The sequence below is a fragment of the Aegilops tauschii genome, chromosome 6, assembly GCF_002575655.3.
Source record: "Aegilops tauschii subsp. strangulata cultivar AL8/78 chromosome 6, Aet v6.0, whole genome shotgun sequence".
Lineage (NCBI taxonomy): Eukaryota > Viridiplantae > Streptophyta > Magnoliopsida > Poales > Poaceae > Aegilops > Aegilops tauschii.
The window spans coordinates 289,525,851-289,548,733 of record NC_053040.3 but is presented as its reverse complement, the minus strand read 5'-3'; the positions used below and the strand labels follow the sequence as shown (position 1 = coordinate 289,548,733).

Here is a 22,883-nt window from a genome sequence, read left to right as displayed (position 1 = left end):
TATCTCCCGTTTTTTTGTACCCTTTGGTTTCGTTCTTCATCCTTTTGACGCTCCGATTTTATTTTAATTGCTTCTAGAACTTTTAAGGGAAATAAAATTCTTACGAAGGTAGCGACTAATCGGTTGAACGGTGTAGCTGACCATGTCGTAAAACCCACACAAACAGCATTTATGCAAGGTCGCAACATTTTAGATGGAGTGGTCGTCCTGCATGAAACTGTACATGAACTGCACCGGAAAAAAATGAACGGTGTCATTTTTAAAATTGATTTTGAGAAAGCCTATGACAAAGTTAAGTGGCCCTTCCTGTTGCAAACCGTACGCATGAAAGGGTTTTCACAAAAATGGTGCCGTTGGGTAGAGAGCTTTATCTCTTGCGGTAGTGTGGCCATAAAAGTTAATGAAGACGTTGGCAACTATTTTCAGACAAGGAAGGGGCTTCGTCAAGGCGACCCCGCATCTCCTATTCTGTTTAACATTGTGGCCGACATGCTAACTACCCTAGTGGAGCGGGCCAAGGTGGATGGTCAAATTAGCGGGGTCATCCCACACCTGGTAGAAGATGGTCTATCCATTCTACAATATGCAGATGACACGATCCTATTTATGGATCATGATCTAGATAAAGCAAGAAATCTCAAGCTGCTCTTATGTGCCTTTGAGGAACTTTCTGGTCTCAAAATTAATTTTCATAAGAGTGAACTTTTTTGCTTTGGAGATGCTGCAGAATCTGCACCCGAGTATGCCGACATTTTTGGATGCCAGCTCGGGCAGTTTCCGATTAGGTATCTGGGTATCCCCATACACTATCGGCGTTTAACTATCGCTGAGTGGAAGCATGTGGAAGAGAGACTTGAGAAACGTTTAGCCAGTTGGAAGGCAAAACTCCTGTCTTATGGGGGGCGATTGATCTTGATCAATTCTGTCCTAAGCAACATGGTTTTATACATGTTGTCATTCTTTCACCTGCCGAAAGGGGTTCTATAGCGTCTAAATACTTTGGATCCAGATTTTTTTGGCAGTGTGATAACGAAACCAAGAAATATAGACTGGCTAGGTGGAGCGTATTATGCAGACCTAAAAGCCAAGGGGGCCTGGGAATCCAAGACCTTGAGATTAAAAATATCGCTCTCCTCAGCAAGTGGGTCTATAGATTACTCACTGAGAATGGAGTATGGCAGGAAATCATTCGCAACAAGTATGTGGGATCCAATGCCATTTCTCAAATTCATTGGAAACCTGGGGATTCACATTTTTGGAGTGGTGTCATGAAGGCCAAGGAATTCTTCTTCCAATTTGGGACCTTCTTGGTTAGGGACGGTGCTCAGGTTCGTTTCTGGGAAGATACCTGGCTAGGGAACACTCCCCTAATGGTGCAATATCCGAGTTTGTACCGGATCGTCAGACATAAATTTGTCACGATCAAACAAGTATTAGGACAGGAAAACCCCGATATTTCTTTCCGTAGGGATCTTTTGGGCACTTGTCTGACAGCATGGAATGAATTAATCACTCGCCTGGAGGACATTCAACTGTCAGATGATCCGGACACTTTTCAATGGAACTTGCATCGGAATGGCAAATTTTCGGTCAAATCCATGTATGATGCAATGGTTCATTGTGATGTTTCTGTTGATAACAGGAAATTGTGGAAGCTAAAAATTCCCCTAAGAGTGAAGATTTTCCTCTGGTTTCTTAACAAAGGAGTCATCCTAACTAGAGATAATCTGGCACGTCGAAACTGGCATGGTTCCAAGACATGTGTCTTTTGCCAACATTACGAGTCTATCAAACACCTATTTTTTGAGTGCAAGTTCGCTCGGGCAGTTTTGTTGGGGATCGTAGCAGAAATTTAAAATTTTCTACGTATCACCAAGATCAATCTATGGATTCACCTAACAACGAGAGAGAGGGGAGTGCATCTACATACCCTTGTAGATCGCGCGCGGAAGCGTTCAAGAGAACGGGGTTGATGGAGTCGTACTCGTCGTGATCCAAATCACTGATGATCCTAGCGCCGAACGGACGGCACCTCCGCGTTCAACACACGTACGGAGCGGGGACGTCTCCTCCTTCTTGATCCAGCAAAGGGGGAGGAGAAGTTGATGGAGATTCAGCAGCACGACGGCGTGGTGGTGGAAGTAGCGGGATCCCGGCAGGGCTTCGCCAAGCGCAAGCGGGGAGGAAGAGGTGTCACGGGAGGGAGGGAGGGAGGCGCCAGGGCTTGGGGTGCTGCTCCCATGCGCCTCCCCATATATATATAGGGGTGGAGGGGGCTGGTTTCTTGCCCTCCAAGTCCATTGGGGCGTTGGCAAATGTGGGGGAAAGAAATCCCATCATTTTCCTTCCCCACCGATTGTTATCCCCCTTTTTTAGGGATCTTGATCTTATCCCTTCGGGATATGATCTTATTCCTTCTAAGGTGGGATCTTGGTGCGCCTTGACCAGGGGTGTGGGGCCTTGCCCCCACTACCCACGTTCATGTGGGTCCCCCATGCAGGTGGGCCCCACTTCGGAACCTTCTAGAACCTTCCCGGTACAATACCGAAAAATCCCGAACATTTTTCGGTGGCCAAAATAGGACTTCCCATATATAAATCTTTACCTCCGGACCATTCCGGAACTCCTCGTGACGTCCGGGATCTCATCCGGGACTCCGAACAACTTTCGGTTAACCGCATACTAATATCTCTACAACTCTAGCGTCACCGAACCTTAAGTGTGTAGACCCTACGGGTTCGGGAGACATGCAGACATGACCGAGACGACTCTCCGGTCAATAACCAACAGCGGGATCTGGATACCCATGTTGGCTCCCACATGTTCCACGATGATCTCATCGGATGAACCACGATGTCGAGGATTCAATCAATCCCGTATACAATTCCCTTTGTCAATCGGTACGTTACTTGCCCGAGATTCGATTGTCGGTATCCCAATACCTTGTTCAATCTCGTTACCGGCAAGTCACTTTACTCGTACCATAATGCATGATCCCGTGACCAAACACTTGGTCACATTGAGCTCATTATGATGATGCATTACCGAGTGGGCCCAGAGATACCTCTCCGTCATACGGAGTGACAAATCCCAGTCTCGATTCGTGCCAACCCAACAGACACTTTCGGAGATACCCATAGTGCATCTTTATAGCCACCCAGTTACGTTGTGACGTTTGGCACACCCAAAGCACTCCTATGGTATTCGGGAGTTGCACAATCTCATGGTCTAAGGAAATGATACTTGACATTTGGAAAAGCTCTAGCAAACGAACTACACGATCTTGTGCTATGCTTAGGATTGGGTCTTGTCCATCACATCATTCTCCTAATGATGTGATCCCGTTATCAGTGACATCCAATGTCCATAGTCAGGAAACCATGACTATCTGTTGATCAACGAGCTAGTCAACTAGAGGCTCACTGGGGACATGTTGTGATCTATGTATTCACACATGTATTACGATTTCCGGATAACACAATTATAGCATGAACAATAGACAATTATCATGAACAAGGAAATATAATAATAACCATTTTATTATTGCCTCTAGGGCATATTTCCAACAGTCTCCCACTTGCACTAGAGTCAATAATCTAGTTACATTGTGATGAATCGAACACCCATAGAGTTCTGGTGTTGATCATGTTTTGCTCTAGGGAGAGGTTTAGTCAACGGATCCGCTACATTCAGGTCCGTATGTGCTTTACAAATATCTATGTCTCCATTTTGAACATTTTCACGAATGAGTTGAAGCGACGCTTGATATGCCTGGTCTTCCTGTGAAACCTGGGCTCCTTGGCAAGGGCAATAGCTCCAGTGTTGTCACAGAAGAGAGTCATCGGGCCCGACGCATTGGGAATAACTCCTAGGTCGGTAATGAACTCCTTCACCCAGATTGCTTCTTGTGCTACCTCTGAGGCCGCCATGTATTCCGCTTCACATGTAGATCCCGCCACAACGCTTTGCTTGCAACTGCACCAGCTTACTGCCCCACCATTCAAAATATACACGTATCCGGTTTGTGACTTAGAGTCATCCAGATCTGTGTCGAAGCTAGCATCGACGTAACCCTTTACGACGAGCTCTTCGTCACCTCCATAAACGAGAAACATATCCTTAGTCCTCTTCAGGTACTTCAGGATATTCTTAACCGCTGTCCAGTGTTCCATGCCGGGATTACTTTGGTACCTTCCTACCAAACTTACGGCAAGGTTTACATCAGGTCTGGTACACAGCATGGCATACATAATAGACCCTATGGCCGAGGCATAGGGGACGACACTCATCTTTTCTCTATCTTCTGCCGTGGTCGGGCATTGAGCCGTGCTCAATTGCACACCTTGCAATACAGGCAAGAACCCCTTCTTGGACTGATCCATATTGAACTTCTTCAATATCTTGTCAAGGTATGTACTTTGTGAAAGACCAATGAGGAGTCTTTATCTATCTCTATAGATCTTGATGCCTAATATATAAGCAGCTTCTCCAAGGTCCTTCATTGAAAAACACTTGTTCAAGTAGGCCTTTATGCTTCCCAAGAATTCTATATCATTTCCCATCAACAGTATGTCATCCACATATAATATGAGAAATGCTACAGAGCTCCCACTCACTTTCTTGTAAACACAGGCTTCTCCATAAGTCTGTGTAAACCCAAACGCTTTGATCATCTCATCAAATCGAATGTTCCAACTCCGAGATGCTTGCACCAGCCCATAGATGGAGCGCTGGAGCTTGCATACCTTGTTAGTATTCTTAGGATCGACAAAACCTTCCGGATGCATCATATACAATTCTTCCTTAAGAAAGCCGTTAAGGAATGCCGTTTTGACGTCCATTTTCCATATCTCATAATCATAGTATGCGGCAATTGCTAACATGATTCGGACGGACTTCAGCTTCGCTACGGGTGAGAAAGTCTCATCGTAGTCAACCCCTTGAACTTGTCGATAACCCTTAGCGACAAGTCGAGCTTTATAGATGGTAACATTACCATCCGCGTCTGTCTTCTTCTTAAAGATCCATTTGTTTTCTATCGCTCGCCGATCATCGGGCAAGTCTGTCAAAGTCCACACTTTGTTTTCATACATGGATCCTATCTCGGATTGCATGGCTTCAAGCCATTTGTTGGAATCTGGGCCCGCCATTGCTTCTTCATAGTTCGAAGGTTCACCATTGTCTAACAACATGATTTCCAGGACAGGGTTGCCATACCACTCTGGTGTGGAACGTGTCCTCGTGGACCTACGAAGTTCAGTAGTAACTTGATCTGAAGTACCTTGATCATCATCATTAGCTTCCTCTCTAGTCAGTGCAGGCACCACAGGAACATCTTCCTGAGCTGCGCTACTTTCCGGTTCAAGAGGTAGTACTTCATCAAGTTCCACTTTCCTCCCACTTACTTCTTTCGAGAGAAACTCTTTCTCCAGAAAGGACCCGTTCTTGGCAACAAAGATCTTGCCTTCGGATCTGAGGTAGAAGGTATACCCAATGGTTTCCTTAGGGTATCCTATGAAGACGCATTTTTCTGACTTGGGTTCGAGCTTTTCAGGTTGAAGTTTCTTGACATAAGCATCGCATCCCCAAACTTTTAGAAACGACAGCTTAGGTTTCTTCCCAAACCATAATTCATACGGTGTCGTCTCAACGGATTTCGACGGAGCCCTATTTAAAGTGAATGCGGCAGTCTCTAAAGCATAGCCCCAAAATGAGAGCGGTAGATCGGTAAGAGACATCATAGATCGCACCATATCCAATAAAGTGCGATTACGATGTTTGGACACAGCATTTCGCTGAGGTGTTTCAGGCGGCGTGAGTTGTGAAACTATTCCACATTTCCTTAAGTGTGTGCCAAATTCGTGACTCAAATATTCCCCTCCACGATCTGATCGTAAGAACTTTATTTTCCTGTCACGTTGATTCTCAACCTCACTCTGAAATTCCTTGAACTTTTCAAAGGTCTCAGACTTGTGTTTCATTAGGTAAACATACCCATATCTACTCAAGTCATCAGTGAGAGTGAGAACATAACGATAGCCACCGCGAGCCTCAACACTCATTGGACCGCACACATCAGTATGTATGATTTCCAATAAGTTGGTTGCTCGCTCCATTGTTCCGGAGAACGGAGTCTTGGTCATCTTACCCATGAGGCATGGTTCGCACGTGTCAAATGATTCGTAATCAAGAGACTCCAAAAGTCCATCTGCATGGAGCTTCTTCATGCGTTTGACATCAATGTGACCAAGACGGCAGTGCCACAAGTATGTGGGACTATCATTATCAACCTTACATCTTTTGGTATTCACACTATGAATATGTGTAACATTACGTTCGAGATTCATTAAGAATAAACCATTAACCAGCGGGGCATGACCATGAAACCTATCTCTCATATAAATAGAACAACCATTATTCTCGGATTTAAATGAGTAGCCATCTCGAATTAAACGAGATCCTGATACAATGTTCATGCTCAAAGCTGGCACTAAATAACAATTATTGAGGTTTAAAACTAATCCCGTAGGTAAATGTAGAGGTAGCGTGCCAACGGCGATCACATCGACCTTGGAACCATTCCCGACGCGCATCGTCACCTCGTCCTTTGCCAGTCTCCGTTTATTCCGCAGCTCCTGCTTTGAGTTACAAATATGAGCAACCGCACCGGTATCAAATACCCAGGAGCTACTACGAGTGCTGGTAAGGTACACATCAATAACATGTATATCACATATACCTTTGGTGTTGCCGGCCTTCTTGTCCGCTAAGTACTTGGGGCAGTTCCGCTTCCAGTGACCACTTCCCTTGCAATAAAAGCACTCAGTCTCAGGCTTGGGTTCATTCTTTGGCTTCTTCCCGGCAACTGGCTTACCGGGCGCGGCAACTCCCTTGCCGTCCTTCTTAAAGTTCTTCTTACCCTTGCCTTTCTTAAACTTAGTGGTTTTATTCACCATCAACACTTGATGTTCCTTTTTGATCTCCACCTCCGCTGATTTCAGCATTGAATATACCTCAGGAATGGTCTTTTTCATCCCCTGCATATTGAAGTTCATCACAAAGCTCTTGTAGCTCGGTGGAAGCGACTGAAGGATTATGTCAATGACCGTGTCATCCGGGAGATTAACTCCCAGCTGAGTCAAGCGGTTGTGTAACCCAGACATTTTGAGTATGTGCTCACTGACAGAACTATTTTCCTCCATCTTACAACTGAAGAACTTGTCGAAGACTTCATATCTCTCGACCCGGGCATGAGCTTGTAAAACCATTTTCAGCTCTTCGAACATCTCATATGCTCCGTGTTGCTCAAAACGCTTTTGGAGCCCCGGTTCTAAGCTGTAAAGCATGCCGCACTGAACGAGGGAGTAATCATCAGCACGCTGCTGCCAAGCGTTCATAGCGTCTTGGTTCTCTGGGATGGGTGCGTCACCTAGCGGTGCTTCTAGGACATAATCTTTCTTGGCAGCTATGAGGATGATCCTCAGGTTCCGGACCCAGTCCGTATAGTTGCTGCCATCATCTTTCAGCTTGGTTTTCTCTAGGAACGCGTTGAAGTTGAGGGCAACATTAGCGTGGGCCATTTGATCTACAAGACATATTGTAAAGATTTTAGACTAAGTTCATGATAATTAAGTTCATCTAATCAAATTATTCAATGAACTCCCACTCAGATAGACATCCCTCTAGTCATCTAAGTGAAACATGATCCGAGTCAACTAGGCCGTGTCCGATCATCACGTGAGACGGACTAGTCAACATCGGTGAACATCTTTATGTTGATCGTATCTTCTATACGACTCATGCTCGACCTTTCGGTCTTACGTGTTCCGAGGCCATGTCTGTACATGCTAGGCTCGTCAAGTCAACCTAAGTGTATTGTGTGTGTAAATCTGGCTTACACCCATTGTATTCGAACGTTAGAATCTATCACACCCGATCATCACGTGGTGTTTCGAAACAACGAACCTTCGCAATGGTGCACAGTTAGGGGGAACACTTTCTTGAAATTATTGCGAGGGATCATCTTATTTAAGCTACCGTCGTTCTAAGCAAATAAGATGTAAAACATGATAAACATCACATGCAATCAAATAGTGACATGATATGGCCAGTATCATATTGCTCCTTTGATCTCCATCTTCGGTGCGCCATGATCATCTTCGTCACCGGCATGACACCATGATCTCCATCATCATGATCTCCATCATCGTGTCTTCATGAAGTTGTCACGCCAACGATTACTTCTACTTCTATGGCTAACGTGTTTAGCAATAAAGTAAAGTAATTTACATGGCGTTATTCAATGACACGCAGATCGTACAAAAAAATAAAGACAACTCCTATGGCTCCTGCCGGTTGTCATACTCATCGACATGCAAGTCGTGATTCCTATTACAAGAACATGATCAATCTCATACGTCACATATATTTCATTCATCACATCCTTTTGGCCATATCACATCACAAGGCATATGCTGCAAAAACAAGTTAGACGTCCTCTAATTGTTGTTGCATGTTTTTACGTGGCTTCTATAGGTTTCTAGCAAGAACGTTTCTTATCTACGTAAAACCACAACGTGATATGCCAACTTCTATTTACCCTTCATAAGGACCCTTTTCATCGAATCCGATTCGACTAAAGTGGGAGAGACAGACACCCGCTAGCCACCTTATGCAACTAGTGCATGTCAGTCGGTGGAACCTGTCTCACGTAAGCGTACGTGTAAGGTCGGTCCAGGCCGCTTCATCCCACGATGCCGCCGAAACAAAATAAGACTAGTAGTGGCAAGAAAATTGACAACATCTACGCCCACAACAAGTTTGTGTTCTACTCGTGCATAGAAACTACGCATAGACCTGGCTCATGATGCCACTGTTGGGGATCGTAGCGGAAATTTAAAATTTTCTATGTATCACCAAGATCAATCTATGGAGTCATCTAGCAACGAGAGAGAGGGGAGTGCATCTACATACCTTTGTAGATCGCGCGCGGAAGCGTTCAAGTGAACGGGGTTGATAGAGTCGTACTCGTCGTGATCCAAATCACCGATGATCCTAGCGCCGAACGGACGGCACCTCCGCATTCAACACACGTACGGAGCGGGGACGTCTCCTCCTTCTTGATCCAGCAAAGGGGGAGGAGAAGTTGATGGAGATTCAGCAACACGACGGCGTGGTGGTGGAAGTAGCGGGATCCCGGCAGGGCTTCGCCAAGCGCAAGCGGGGAGGAAGAGGTGTCACGGGAGGGAGGGAGGCGCCAGGGCTTGGGGTGCTGCTCCCATGAGCCTCCCCACTATATATATAGGGGTGGAGGGGGCTGATTTCTTGCCCTCCAAGTCCATTGGGGCGTTGGCAAAGGTGGGGGAAAGAAATCCCATCATTTTCCTTCCCCACCGATTGTTATCCCCCTTTTTTAGGGATCTTGATCTTATCCCTTCGGGATATGATCTTATTCCTTCTAAGGTGGGATCTTGGTGCGCCTTGACCAGGGGTGTGGGGCCTTGCCCCCACTACCCACGTTCATGTGGGTCCCCCCATGCAGGTGGGCCCCACTTCGGAACCTTCTAGAACCTTCCCGGTACAATACCGAAAAATCCCGAACATTTTTCGGTGGCCAAAATAGGACTTCCCATATATAAATCTTTACCTCCGGACCATTCCGGAACTCCTCGTGACGTCCGGGATCTCATCTGGGACTCCGAACAACTTTCGGTTAACCGCATACTAATATCTCTACAACTCTAGCGTCACCGAACCTTAAGTGTGTAGACCCTACGGGTTCGGGAGACATGCAGACATGACCGAGACGACTCTCCGGTCAATAACCAACAGCGGGATCTGGATACCCATGTTGGCTCCCACATGTTCCACGATGATCTCATCGGATGAACCACGATGTCGAGGATTCAATCAATCCCGTATACAATTCCCTTTGTCAATCGGTACGTTACTTGCCCGAGATTATACAATTCCCTTTGTCAATCGGTACGTTACTTGCCCGAGATTCGATTGTCGGTATCCCAATACCTTGTTCAATCTCGTTACCGGCAAGTCACTTTACTCGTACCGTAATGCATGATCCCGTGACCAAACACTTGGTCACATTGAGCTCATTATGATGATGCATTACCGAGTGGGCCCAGAGATACCTCTCCGTCATACGGAGTGACAAATCCCAGTCTCGATTCGTGCCAACCCAACAGACACTTTCGGAGATACCCATAGTGCACCTTTATAGCCACCCAGTTACGTTGTGACGTTTGGCACACCCAAAGCACTCCTATGGTATCCGGGAGTTGCACAATCTCATGGTCTAAGGAAATGATATTTGACATTTGGAAAAGCTCTAGCAAACGAACTACACGATCTTGTGCTATGCTTAGGATTGGGTCTTGTCCATCACATCATTCTCCTAATGATGTGATCCCGTTATCAATGACATCCAATGTCCATAGTCAGGAAACCATGACTATCTGTTGATCAACGAGCTAGTCAACTAGAGGCTCACTAGGGACATGTTGTGGTCTATGTATTCACACATGTATTACGATTTCCGGATAACACAATTATAGCATGAACAATAGACAATTATCATGAACAAGGAAATATAATAATAACCATTTTTTATTGCCTCTAGGGCATATTTCCAACAAGTTTGGGCTATTGTCCAAGTAGCTTCGAATTTATACCCACCACGTAGTGCACGGAATATGTTCGGCAACTGGTTGCGGGGTATAGATAAACAATTTTCTGCATATATTCTTGTTGGAGCGGCGGCCTTATGCTGGGCAATGTGGCTTACCAGGAATGATGTGGTTTTTAACAATAAATGTGTCTCATCTCCTATGCAGGTTATTCATGTTTGTACACGATGGCTCCGTACTTGGTCTATCCTGCAGAAGCCGGAAGACAGGGACATTTTTATGATGGCGTCTACACGGCTGGAGTGTACGGCCAGGGAGGTTTTCTACCCCCATGGATGGCGGTGTGATTTACGGATAGGATCTACCGCTCCTTAGGCTGGACACGATTTATTGCTTGGCATTGTATCAAATTATTTTATTTTTAGGGTGCTCTGGATTTTATGGCTGTGTGCATCTAGCTATGCAGAGGCCGGACTTTCTTTCGACATGATTGTATTACCTCGATATATCTATTCAATGAAATGTCCTTTATCGAAAAAAGGGAAATAAACATTTGTCCCTATCTTATCTTTCTTTTTTCTTTCTGATGAAGGGTGAGCAGTGAGAATGCCTACACTCACGTTGTTCTGTCAGAGTCAGACTACTTATATGACAAACTCTCTCTGGGGAACTACTGCAACGAATCTCTAGTTATGAAAGGCGAAATCCGGTTAACTCTAAATTTGATGAACACGGGACTGATGAATTCAGCACAACACCAGAAGGCTTCAGGTGGCTACTGCCCACTGATCGGAGCAAAACAATCACAGACCTTGGCAGGTCACCTCTTCCTCACTGAGCATAACCACTAGCAAGCACTTGAGCATGTAGTAGAAGCAAATGACACTTGACCATACGACGTTACAGAGATGCGCTGTGCATATGCTGTCCGTACATTTAGAAAGCCATTGTGACATCACAATCATGGTACAAAGAGCTGACCATGGAGAGAAATGAGTGGATGTGCCAAAAAGCATGATTTCACTGATACGAGATCAAATTCAGGCCTCAGGGCTGATACTTGAGACCCCAACATGAATATATAGCCTGTGGCCATGATCATGATGGCCGGTAACGGGTGAGGATCATGTATGCATAGTGGTATCCAGATATCCAATATCGCGCCACTTCACGACAACCTGCCAACAACCCTGCTTCGGATACGCGACGGTGACCGTAATAGCGTGATTCGTCAAATCCCACCGATGCGAATCGAAATATGACACTGAGATGAGCGTGTCTGAATCTCCTAGCTTAGTGGTTGTGATTTCACAAGTGGCTAAGCTAGTCATGAGTAGTTTCTAGATTCTAGAGGCATAGGAGGAGATATGAAAGAGAAGTTCCCTCGCGTCGCCCTCGGCGACTCGGGGGCGACCAACCTCCCCGTCCGCCTCCTCCCCTTCTTGATCTATCCTCGCCGCCGCCGGAGACGGGCGCCGGGTCCCCTGCGCGGCCGCCGATGAGGGTGGCGGCGAGGCCCTCGGCCGCGACGCCGCTCAGGCTCGGGCCTAGGGTTTGAGGCGGCGGCCTCTTCTGGTGAGGGCGGCGTCGTCCTGGCGGCGGGCGGCGCTCGCCGGAGTTGAGGGCTGCGTCTACTCGGCCGCGCGGGCGGCGAGTTGGAGGTGGATGCGGGCGCCGTGTGGAGGGATCCCCTGCTGCTCTCCTTCGCTAGATCTGAAGACGGCGCCCCCGTGCTGCTGCTTCCTCCTCGTCAGTCCGGCCGGATCCGGCGGCGGACTGCGCGGATGTGGGGTTGGGAGCTCTGGATCGGAGTAATTTCTTGGCCGGCTGCGGCGGCCACGACGCCGGCGGCGCTCCAGGCGCTGTTTCCTTCTTGAAGGCGGCTTCGAGATCCAGCTCCCTCTCCCTCGTCCTCCCCCTGCACCCGGGTGAAAACCCACAACTTTGGTTGGGCAGCGGCGGTGCCCGGCTCCGTCACCTTCTTGAAGGCGCCGCTTTGGGTCCGCGGGGAGGTGGGACAGCTGCAGCGCGTTCTTGGCATTCCTGATGGCGGCGGTTCTCTCTATTGTGGTGTCGCTTCGCCATGGAGGTCGGCTAGTACGGCTCTCGTGGTGTTTGTGGTGCCCAACTCTTCGTCGTGTCTTCCTGGGGTGCTCCCGTCCCGTTCAGTGAGGCTGGAGGTGGAGCGGCTTCATCTTGCACGGAGCTTCGGTGGAGATGTCAAGTCATGCCTGACCGACAGGTGCTACGCATTGTCATGCCTGGTCGGCAGGTGCTACGCACGACAGATCTTCCAAAGACTTCAAGCTGTGTCGGCTGGTGGTACTTGGCAGCATGGTGCCGAGGGGTATCAGTGGCCACCGCGACGTGCTCAGTTGTTTGCGCGCAGGGAGGAGGTGCCGTTGGGCGCCGTGGTGGCGTCGACGATAGCTGGACCGAGCAAGGTTGATGCATAAGTACAATTCTGAAGATGGAGCGGTGGCAGTTGGCGGCGGCGGCCTCTGAGTGCACGCCGGACCGGTGAGACCTATGCCCGGCAGGCGTCCTGGATGGGACCTCAGGTCTTAGATGTTAGGTTTGGCTGCGATGTCTGTTTGGTATTAGGTCCAGGCTATCTGCGCCCCTTCATCAACTGGATAGAGTTGCTTAGACGGCGGCTTTAGTTTTACTGTTGTATTATTTTGTAAGGTCTTGTGAGAATAATTAATAAAGTGGCTGTATGCATCGCCCAGATGCAGAGGCCGGGGGTCATCCTCCTTTTCTAAAAAAAAGAGGAGATATGAAAATCATTTATACAAAACAAACTGGAATCACGGAGAGTCATTCTTACCAAAGATAATCTTATTAAAAGGAATAGGCATGGAAATGTGCGATGTGTTTTTTGTCATCATGACGAGACCATAAAACACTTGTTCTTCCCATGCAAATTGACTTGTTTTATATGGTTAGTCATTCAAGTAACTTCTGACTTGTATCCTTCACGTAGTGTTGCTAATATTTTTGACAACTGGTTACATGAGATCAACAACAAGTTTAGAATCCTTCTTAGCATGAGAGAGCTTGTCGTGATCTGGTTGCATTGGCTATGTAGAGATGGTAAGGTTTTTAACGATAAAAGTTCTTCTCTTCTGCAGGTTATCCACGGATGCACCGGTATGCTCTGTTTATGGTCGTCTCTACAACATGTGGAGAATCGAGTACAGTGGTGTGTAGACGCTTGAAGGCTACGACGAGGGATACTTTTACCCGACATGTTTTTTTTTTTGAAAAGGAGGAAAGACCCCCGGCCTTTGCATAGAACGATGCATGCGGCCATTTTATTAAAAGTTTACCAAACCAAGGTCCACAGTGCAGTACAGCTCACAGAAGGTGTATAAAAAGAAAAATAAATAAACAAAGCCACAATCGGCAATGAACAGGGCAAGACGACTAAACATCTATCCTATGAGTGGACCGTCATCCAAACGGGTTGTAGATAGCCCGTGCTACCGTCTCCCATCGGTTGCACCCAATAACCAAAAGCGCCCTGAAGTCTCTATGAGTGAGTAACGACCACGTACGGATCCAAGTGGACGCTCTGTAGATAACCTGCAAGAAGTTCAAAAGATTATGTCTGTTAAAGATCATATCATTCCTGCAATTCATATGGCCCAAAGAAGTGCACATATTCCTATCCGAATACATCCCGCGGTAACTGGTTCCACTTCAGTAAGTCATGTCCCAAATAACATGTCGATGCTAACTGGAGGGCTTATGTTAAAGGCTATATGAATCGTACGTCAAAGAAACTTAGCGAGAGAGCAATCGATGAAAAGATGTTGTATTGTTTCATCATTATCACAGAAATAACAACGTGAACTGCCTACCCAACTGCGCTTAAACTTTTACCTGACATGGATGGCAGCATGATCTTTGGATTGGCTCTCCTACATCTTAGGTGTTATACAGTCTTCACATGATTACTTGTATTCCGCCTTTCTTTTATTTTTTGGGACTTGAACTTTGTTATGGCTACGTGCATCTCAGTTATGTAGAAGCCAGGTGTATGCTTAAACCTTTTAAGTAATAAAATGCTAGGGTCAATTAATATTGCACAAATAACAAATTCATTTCAACATGGTCTTGATGTACCCTTTCACCTTCAAACCAAATGATCTGTTGTGCAACCACTACCATTTTTGCACACCATGATCAATCTATATTCAAGCACAGGTCAAAGTAGCGTTAGCTTAATTAGATTGTGCAGCTGAAAGATTAGGACCCACAGAGAAGATGTTGGAATTTTGCAGCAGGCTACAGACAAAAGTGAAAGCATGGTGCAGATTAGGTTTTGGTATTTTGGTGGCCAGCTAATTAAACACTGGGTCTGCCTCCACTGCTGCAGGCAGAGAGCTAATTGATTGCCTGGGCAGGGCTTGAGTTGCTAAATGCTACTATAACTTGTTGATAATGTCCATCTCCATCCTGAGTGTAGGTAGGGGCCGTAGGGCACCATCCACCAGAACCATCCATCACGGATGAGATGTCACGGAAGATTACCTTGTCTTGTTAGGTTGGTGACTTGTGACCTCCGATTTGACGAGATCTCGATAAGCCTCCTGTTGTCAGACTTCAGAGAAAGAAGAATGGGGGTAGTCAACCCCCAGAAACATTCCTTTTGTCTCTGTCATCATGTCCAAACTAGTCGGCAAACGCCAATAAGCATTTCGGTGCGATTTGTTTCTTGAAATTGAAGGTGGGGCCAGAGCCCAAGGGTGGCTAGCCAACGATGGCACTTGTCATCATGTCATGAGACACTAACTTGCCGTTGTTTGGAAGGCATTGGGTGTTAGGGTCAGCAGGGAGATGCACAAAAAGCTTGAGCTTTCATTGGCGTGGGTGATGTACTGTGTATAGTTGCCACTTGTAATGGAGAAAAATATAAGAAATTACACCCTGTGTTTCTAAATGTAAGCCGTATTTGCAGTTTAAATCAGTTTAATTTAAACTGCAAAAACGTCTCTCAGTCAAGGGGTCCCTCTCCCTCATTTCGTAAACAGAATCCAGGAGAAATTTGTGTTTGTTTGCTGAAGCCATATAATATAATCCAAGTGCTACTGGATATTCCTTTCTCCATTTTGTTAGTAAACATTTTGCTTCAATTACTACTGATAGCAAACTAGTATGTGTAAAAGAACTACCGACAGCAAATTACCAGATACTCAGCAACCAGCACCTGGTTACATTGATTAGTTTTTCTACTTTTGCTTCAAGCTCCAGCCGAGGAATTCCTCAAAGTGCATTTCTTATTTATGCCACACCTTTGTCCGAGAAGGCTGATGCGTTTCATTAGTAGTTGCAGGCAGTTTTGCTCCGTTTGCGAGCTGTATCATCATGATGCAGTGGCCGGGGGTATACCTCCATTTTCAAAAAAAGTAGTTGCAGGCAGTATGTTTTCTTGGTCTAGGATTAGAAGAATTCACAGATGGGCGAGAGCAGTCGGAATCCTGATATATCAACCATGTGCAAAGTGAAACGGCAACTTATTTCTCCTTAAAGAAATTGCAACTTATCTCTGGAAAACAGTAACACAAGAAACATGATGAACTCCGTCGGACAAGCAACAGAAGAGTGAATCAACCTAACCTAATCATCCAAGCCTGTCTCTTGCAACCATATGGCACCATTTACGCATATGTATACATAAAAATTAGTACATCACGAATATTTTGAGACGTGTCTGGAGCAAGGTTCACTAAACAACGCTAGTGCAACAGAAAGAAGGAAAGGTAGAAGAAAGTAGTCCGGCCCACCCCACGATGGCGCGGCCTCATTGGCGACCTGCTGATCTCAGCGCGTCGAGGACACGTTTTTGTCCTGTCAAGACCTCCACCAGCCCTTGCGAAGGAGATCATGCACACAGAGAGAGAGAGAGAGAGGAAAGGTTGAGATGATGAAAAGAAGAGATGGCAATGTTGTGTAAGTAAGTAAAGTGGCAATTGTGCCTGCCAACCGTTGGTGTAGTCACGGCAGTCGTGGTTCCCGACGACCAGGTCGGTAGGCCACCGCTCGCTGAACCTCTCGGCGGCGTCGGCGGCGTCGCCGTCGCTGAGGCCGACGAACCAGCTCCTCCTGTCAGGGATCCTCCGCAGCCTTCTCCTCCGAACCACCCCTGTCCGCCCGTCGTCGCAGACAAGATGAATCACTACAGAATTCTGCTTCCGTTTCTTCCTGACAAAGAAAAAGAAAATTCCAAGCAAGCAGGCAGAGAGACCGGCGCCGGCGGCTTAGCTACCCGGTATTTTGCTCCGCGAGAGCACGGAGAAGGCGGCGAGAGCATCCTCCGGGTGGCGAGGCTGGAAATCGAACACCAACGACTCCTGCTCCTGCAAGCCAGCCAAGCCAAACGCCCTCTGAACATCTTGCCGAGCCGAAAAGGACGGAAGGATTTCCTTCCCTCACCTGGGCTCGGGTTGGGGTTCGGGCAGGGTCGGGCCGGAGGAGCACCATGAAGTGCTGAAGGTCCCACAGACACAACGAGTAGGCCGAAGACATCATGGCCTGGGCCGGACCCTGAGGGGCCCTCAGCGGCACGGCCGCGACGTACACGGCGTACCTCCCCGCCGGCCGCGCCACCGCCACGGCCGTGGGCGTAGAGGCTGACGACATTCGAGATTGGATCATTGGAGACAAACCAAACCGGCTGTGGCCGTGGCCACACAAGCAACCGGCGGCCATGAGCGCAATAAGAGCATCCCGCCGTCAGATGTCAATCGGACGGCCGTCCGATCTGGTACTCTCTCTGAGTTCCCACATCAAAATCTGGTCCGGGACCGCAACTCTAGACTCTTGGGAGCTGAATGCGTCACTTCTCCTCTTTAACCATCATAGAGTAGGAGTACGTATTTACCAGAATGTTGTTTTAACTAGGGACATAAGTAAGTGCCACCATCCAGGCATGAATCATCATTTAACCTCAACATCCACCACCCCAAATGAGACCCAAAGCAAAAGGAAAAATGAATCGCTCGCTACATAATAGAATAGAACGGGTGGCCAAAAAAAGAATGACTAGTGGTCCTCAGATAAGCAGAGAAGCGCATAGCACTAGCACCGCCGCAGTGATCGGGATCGAGACGGAGACCTCGACGGGGGCGTGGGAGGGCGCTGGAGCTGTGGTGTTGCTCACCGGAGGAAGGGGCGGCTCCGCCACGTCGGAGACAGTCAACACCGGCTCTGGGGCCATTGCTGGTGGCAATGCTGCTTTATCCTGTATCACCCCAACCAGGCCGCCGCGCTGGGGAGGCAGCATGTAGTAGGGCGTCTTGTCCCCCATGTTCCTGCACGAGTTCACTGCGCAAACACAAGAAGAATTCTTCATTGGGTTGGGTGGGTTCACTACATGATACTACTACTTCTACATGGTGAACTGGATGAAAAATGTTGGTTACAAAGGCAACAAGAGCACGCACATTTGTATCTGTGAGCCGTCCCCGGGAAATCGGTGATGAGTCCATCCACTCCGCCTCCTTCTCCCCCTTTGTGCACAAGGGCGTTGATCTGTGACGTGGCGTCTGAGAAGAAGTCATACGGTTGAGAAAAGAACTCGTTCATGAGCAGATACACATAGACTGGAAGGCCAGCAGACTGCAGGGACTTGACGAGAGGATTCGTCTGGTTTATCAGGAAATTGCTCGACTCTGGGTAAACGGACTTGATGCTGACAGAAGCAGCGTCCGCAAACTTTTTGATGTCTGCGAGGGAGGAAGGTGCCGCGTCTTTCACGACTTCGTCGATCTTGTACACAAGGTTATACTTGGCCAGCTGCTTGAACTTCACCAGAGTTGAGCTGTTTGTTGACTGGATCATCACTTTCTGGGCGCTCTGTTTGCTGTAACCAGAGTCATCAACAGCTTTGATCACTGCATCTACCACACCAAACCCAAGTTTCTCTGCCATGAATGAAGCATGCTGCAAAAAATCCAATCAATCGCTCAGTATTAGTATCATTTTTTTCAACTAACAACCATCTTTTTGCTAGCCGACTCAACAAGAGATGCAGGAAATGGGAAGAGTACATCACTCAATTATGGGTTTGCAGCATATTTAAATGCATGCTTACCTCCACAGTAATCATGATTCCTGACAATTTTTTTCCTTTTGCAAAAGCCAAAAAGTCTGATAATCTCATGAATTTTCCTGCGTTCCTGTTTCTGGGATTTCTTGATAGGCTAATCTGGCCAAATGGGTTCGATATCATAGCTGTGAACACGGAAATGTCAGTATTCGAGTAAGTGATAGACGAGTGCAAGTAACTCCATAGATGGACAATCAATTGTTCACCAGACGTTTGATTTTTTTTGTACAACAATGAAATGGCATGGCATGGCATGATCGTGCATAACTTACTATTATTTTCAGTTAATGGAAGGAAACTGAATTACACACATAACTTATGTCTAGTAAACTGTTTCTTATCTGCAAAGGAATACGACTATTACCAAAGTCCTGGGATGTCCACTAATTTTGCATGTGTTGTGTTTTTTCATTTCTCAGTTTCCCTCCCTATTCCCAGCCTCCCTTGCAATGAAATGATGCGCAAGGCTCTTGCCACTTGCGTTTTCTCAAGAGAGAAAAATACAGCAATCAGATTTACTAATAAAGAGTTCAGACTGACTTACGCTTCAGGTTGTTTGCAATATCCTCCCAAGTGAGGTTGAAGGTATAGACTCCAGCAACAGCCTTAATGTCGCTTATGACACCCGCTTGAGAAGCAAATTGTGAGGATGCAACAGTAGTGACATCCATTAGGTCAATGGAACTCATGCATATTGGTATGCCATCTTTTGTCACTTGAACATCACAGTCAATGACATCTGCACCGTCTTGAACTGCCTTTTGATAAGCTAGGTCAGTGCAGTCAGGGTAGTCACCACTAGCACCATTGTGGGAGATAACTAGAGGTGCCCCTGCAATGTAAATGTGAAGTCTGGAGATCAATAACAGTACTAAATTGAGGAGTTGCAGAGTTAAGAATGGATAAAGAAAGGAAGCAGGCATACCATGATCTGCCTTGGTGTTGTTCAGGTTACTAAAGCAGCCTGCAGCAACAAAACATAGAACAAATCAATAGTCAAGATCAGACAAGCCATGATCCAAATTAATATTCCAACTTGTTCAAATATACGAATACCAAAAGTCGAAAGTGGATTATTTCATGATTAGAACAGAGTCAATAAAAGATGAAAGATTGTCCTGACAAAGTGGCCGCTTGGGTGTGTGAGTTTCTTGAAGGAACATTTATAGCATTGTGAAGAAATCATATAATGTGGACTCACCGATGGCCTCTAAGGGAGTGATAGGGAAATCAGTCAAGAGACCATCAACACAGAAGGCACCATTGTCGATGAAGCCAAGATATTCTGCTAACGGATCATAGCTGTAGTTGTAGCTGAGTGCAAAGTCGTTGGCAAAATCAGCAGCATAAATTTCTAAGCCTGCCTTATGAGCATCATCCACGACTGAAGTAGAGGGTTGCAGATAATTATCTGCCGTAACAGGCCAGATATAGTGTTTGGGAACAAGTATTCCAGAAGCAAAAGTCTTGATGGATGATAGATTTTTCAGTATTGAGCCATATGTCTGATTTGTAGATGGCTCGACAAGGCCTTCATCAAGAAAACGGAGCACAAGCTTTGTCTTCCTGCCAACTCTTCCAACTAGACTTTTGAGGAAACTCACTTCAGGGGATGAGATGTAGTCAACCGTGTATTGCTTTGACATAGACAGGATATAGCTTCTCATGCTCAGATTAAACTGGCTGTAGAAACTGTCATGCTGAGTTTTGCACAAACAAGACAGACTATAAGAGAAGATCACTTCAATTGTAGTGCACTGAAAGTAATCAAAGTTTGATGTACCTGAACATTCAACCAAGCAGGGGCCTTATATTGCGACAGTGCAACTTCAACTTGAACTAGCGTGAAGCTTCCATCAAACCTATTAGTACGAGACAAGATTGCTCGCAGCACTGTAACAAATAGTAAGTTTGGGTTAGACAAGCAAAGGCAACAATGCTAATCAAGCAAGAGAAAGATGCAATGAAGATGCTCAAAACATTAGAACTGCAAGCTGCATTTGCACTTACAAGTTACATTGGTCAGGTCAATGCTGTTATAGTCCACAGAGAACCACCCCGTCGTGGACACACCGTTGACAAGGTAGGTCTTCTTTCCCTTTGGGAAAAGATCGGATATGGTTGTGCAGTTATCCATTTTTATGTCTGGAAGGCAGATGCCAACGCCATCCTTGGTTAACCGAACATCGCACCACTGGGCTGAATCCTGATTGCTGGCAGCAAACGAATAAGCAGGGTCACTGGAGTCGGGAAATAGGCCCGAGAAACCACCCTTAGCTATGACTGCTGGAGCATCGCCTGAAACAAGAGGTGAGTGTTAGGCTTGAGAACAGCCAGGAGGAACAATGGATGGATCATAGCTTCATAGATGTAACTTTTTGTCCAACTAATACTTCATAAATGTATTGCCACAGCAGAAACTCCGTAAAAAACTACCAGGGTAGTGGTATAAATCTACTGTATTTTACATGCATGGCCAATTAAATGATCGACCACTGTAATTGATGCATGAAGAAGGAAATCACTCCTTGAAATTGACATCCACCGAACTGGGCAAACAATCCCCTGCTCCATAAGCAGTCGATGAACAGTAAACGCCAGCAGCTAGTGATCTAACCTAACCCAAGAACAGTCGATGAACATTCACGCGGTAAGAAGCGTTGACTACGTCATCTGAATTAGTCACAAAGATGTTGCTGTCGTATCCTAACCAAATGGCATTCGGCAGAAGAGGCTACCGCCGATGGCTGTGCCAAAATTTCATATTATATGCAAATAATTTAAAAGGAGGCATCATGGCCGGCCCCCAAGCTTCCAATCAGAAATCTCGAGCCTTGAAACTTTCAGCAAGGCCATGTTCTTGAAGAAACAGCAGAAGGTTGAGCAAGACCGGGCACTCGCCCCGTCTTAATCCTTAAGATCCAACCCATATATCGAAGCCGAATCAGAAATCGCAAGCAAGATGCGAGCTTATGAACTAAGAATCGCAGAAAAAGTCAACCCAGATCAGAATCAGATCGCAGACGCACGGACTAAGCAAATAAACAAGAGGCAAGTGCAGCTTGTATACCACTCAGCGTCTTCCAGGTCGAGCCCTTCTGCGCAGCGGCCGGGCCCAGCAGCAGGAGCAGCAGCAGCAGCGACCCAAGAACGGAGCAGGCATGGCCGCTCCTCCCCATTGCAGACCTCCACCGGCAGCAGCTCCAAGTACACTGCTAGGCTAGCTACAGCCCCCCTCCAAGAACGCCCCGGCAAGAGGAGAGAAGGAGAAGAATCGAAGCAAGCCAGCGACTGCTCGGAAGGAAGGAGGCAATGCGCGTACGGCGGCCGCGTTTTAACACCGAGAGAGAGAGAGAGAGAGGGACAAAAGAAATGGAGACGGAGGAGGGGCTGGGCTGCTGCTGAGCTGTGGGATGAGGCCAACAGGAGAAGGTGGCATCGGGGGCGAAGGTGGTCAAAAAAGTGTGATCCCCTTCCTACAGCACCTCCAACAGATATGAAAAAACATGAGTATTTAGCAAAAAGAAAAGAAAAAACTACCGCAACTACCACTATTAACTGGTGATCAAAAAGCCTTAAAAAACTGGTAATCAAAAACCTACTCCTACTACCACTTTTATCGTATCTTTTCATAAAGGGCAGCACTAGACATCAGACGTCTGATGCTTTGCATCATATCAGACTAGTCGATGGCCCTCGGATATGCTCCTGAGGACCCGCACTAGATTAGCCTTTTCAGTTCGCTAAAATTGAGTCCTTCGTACGTAGCTTCTCCCGCATCTCACGCCCTCCACTATTAGCTCCTATTCTCTCTCCAGGCGTTCCCTTTCTTCCTCCTGTAAACGTTGCTTCCTGCCTCCATCCTTCTGTGCAGATCAAGAAAAAATGCATAGCCACCCATGAGATTGATTTGACGTTGTTTCCTGCTTCCATGGTAGTTTCCTCAATCCAGATCGCCATCCTGCTTCAGCTCCTCAAGATAGTTCGTGGCCTGGCAGTAGTTCGGAAGCAGCAAGAAATGATGCATTCCCACACAAAAAAAGAGCAAGAAGTGCTGCAGCTTGTTCACTTCGGCTGTTCGGCAATCCTCAGGTTGTCAACGATGGTGACAAACATGTGAATGA

General features: G+C 46.7%; 1 protein-coding gene across 2 annotated transcripts; it reads right to left on the bottom strand.

The window, feature by feature from the left end:
- Positions 1-16,291: 16,291 nt before the first annotated feature.
- LOC109781440 (glycerophosphodiester phosphodiesterase GDPDL4) lies at positions 16,292-22,182 on the bottom strand. 2 transcript variants are annotated; one of them, XM_073501388.1, is made up of 12 exons: positions 21,830-22,182; positions 20,770-21,057; positions 20,543-20,652; positions 19,961-20,459; positions 19,685-19,723; positions 19,304-19,591; positions 18,745-18,884; positions 18,095-18,593; positions 17,812-17,975; positions 16,918-17,138; positions 16,636-16,853; positions 16,292-16,520 (listed from the first exon to the last, which is right to left on the bottom strand). In XM_073501388.1, the coding sequence occupies exons 1-12, from the start codon at positions 21,936-21,938 to the stop codon at positions 16,453-16,455; spliced, it is 2,643 nt and encodes an 880-aa protein (XP_073357489.1). In that variant the 5' UTR covers positions 21,939-22,182; the 3' UTR covers positions 16,292-16,452. The 2 variants fall into 2 exon arrangements, with proteins under 2 accessions (XP_073357489.1, XP_020195634.1); XM_020340045.4 differs by lacking the exons at positions 16,292-16,520; positions 16,636-16,853 and having other exon boundaries at positions 16,910-17,008; positions 21,830-22,179.
- Positions 22,183-22,883: the final 701 nt, after the last annotated feature.

What these genes read in the sequence shown, in the direction of transcription:
- LOC109781440 (XM_073501388.1), bottom strand. Translation starts at nt 21,938, where the DNA reads ATGGGGAGGAGCGGCCATGCCTGCTCCGTTCTTGGGTCGCTGCTGCTG. An exon ending in GACCTGGAAGACGCTGAGTG is followed by an intron (nt 21,058 to 21,829) that starts GTATACAAGCTG and finishes CTCTTGTTTCAG; the next exon opens with GCGATGCTCCAGCAGTCATA. An exon ending in TGACCTGACCAATGTAACTT is followed by an intron (nt 20,653 to 20,769) that starts GTAAGTGCAAAT and finishes TATTTGTTACAG; the next exon opens with TGCTGCGAGCAATCTTGTCT.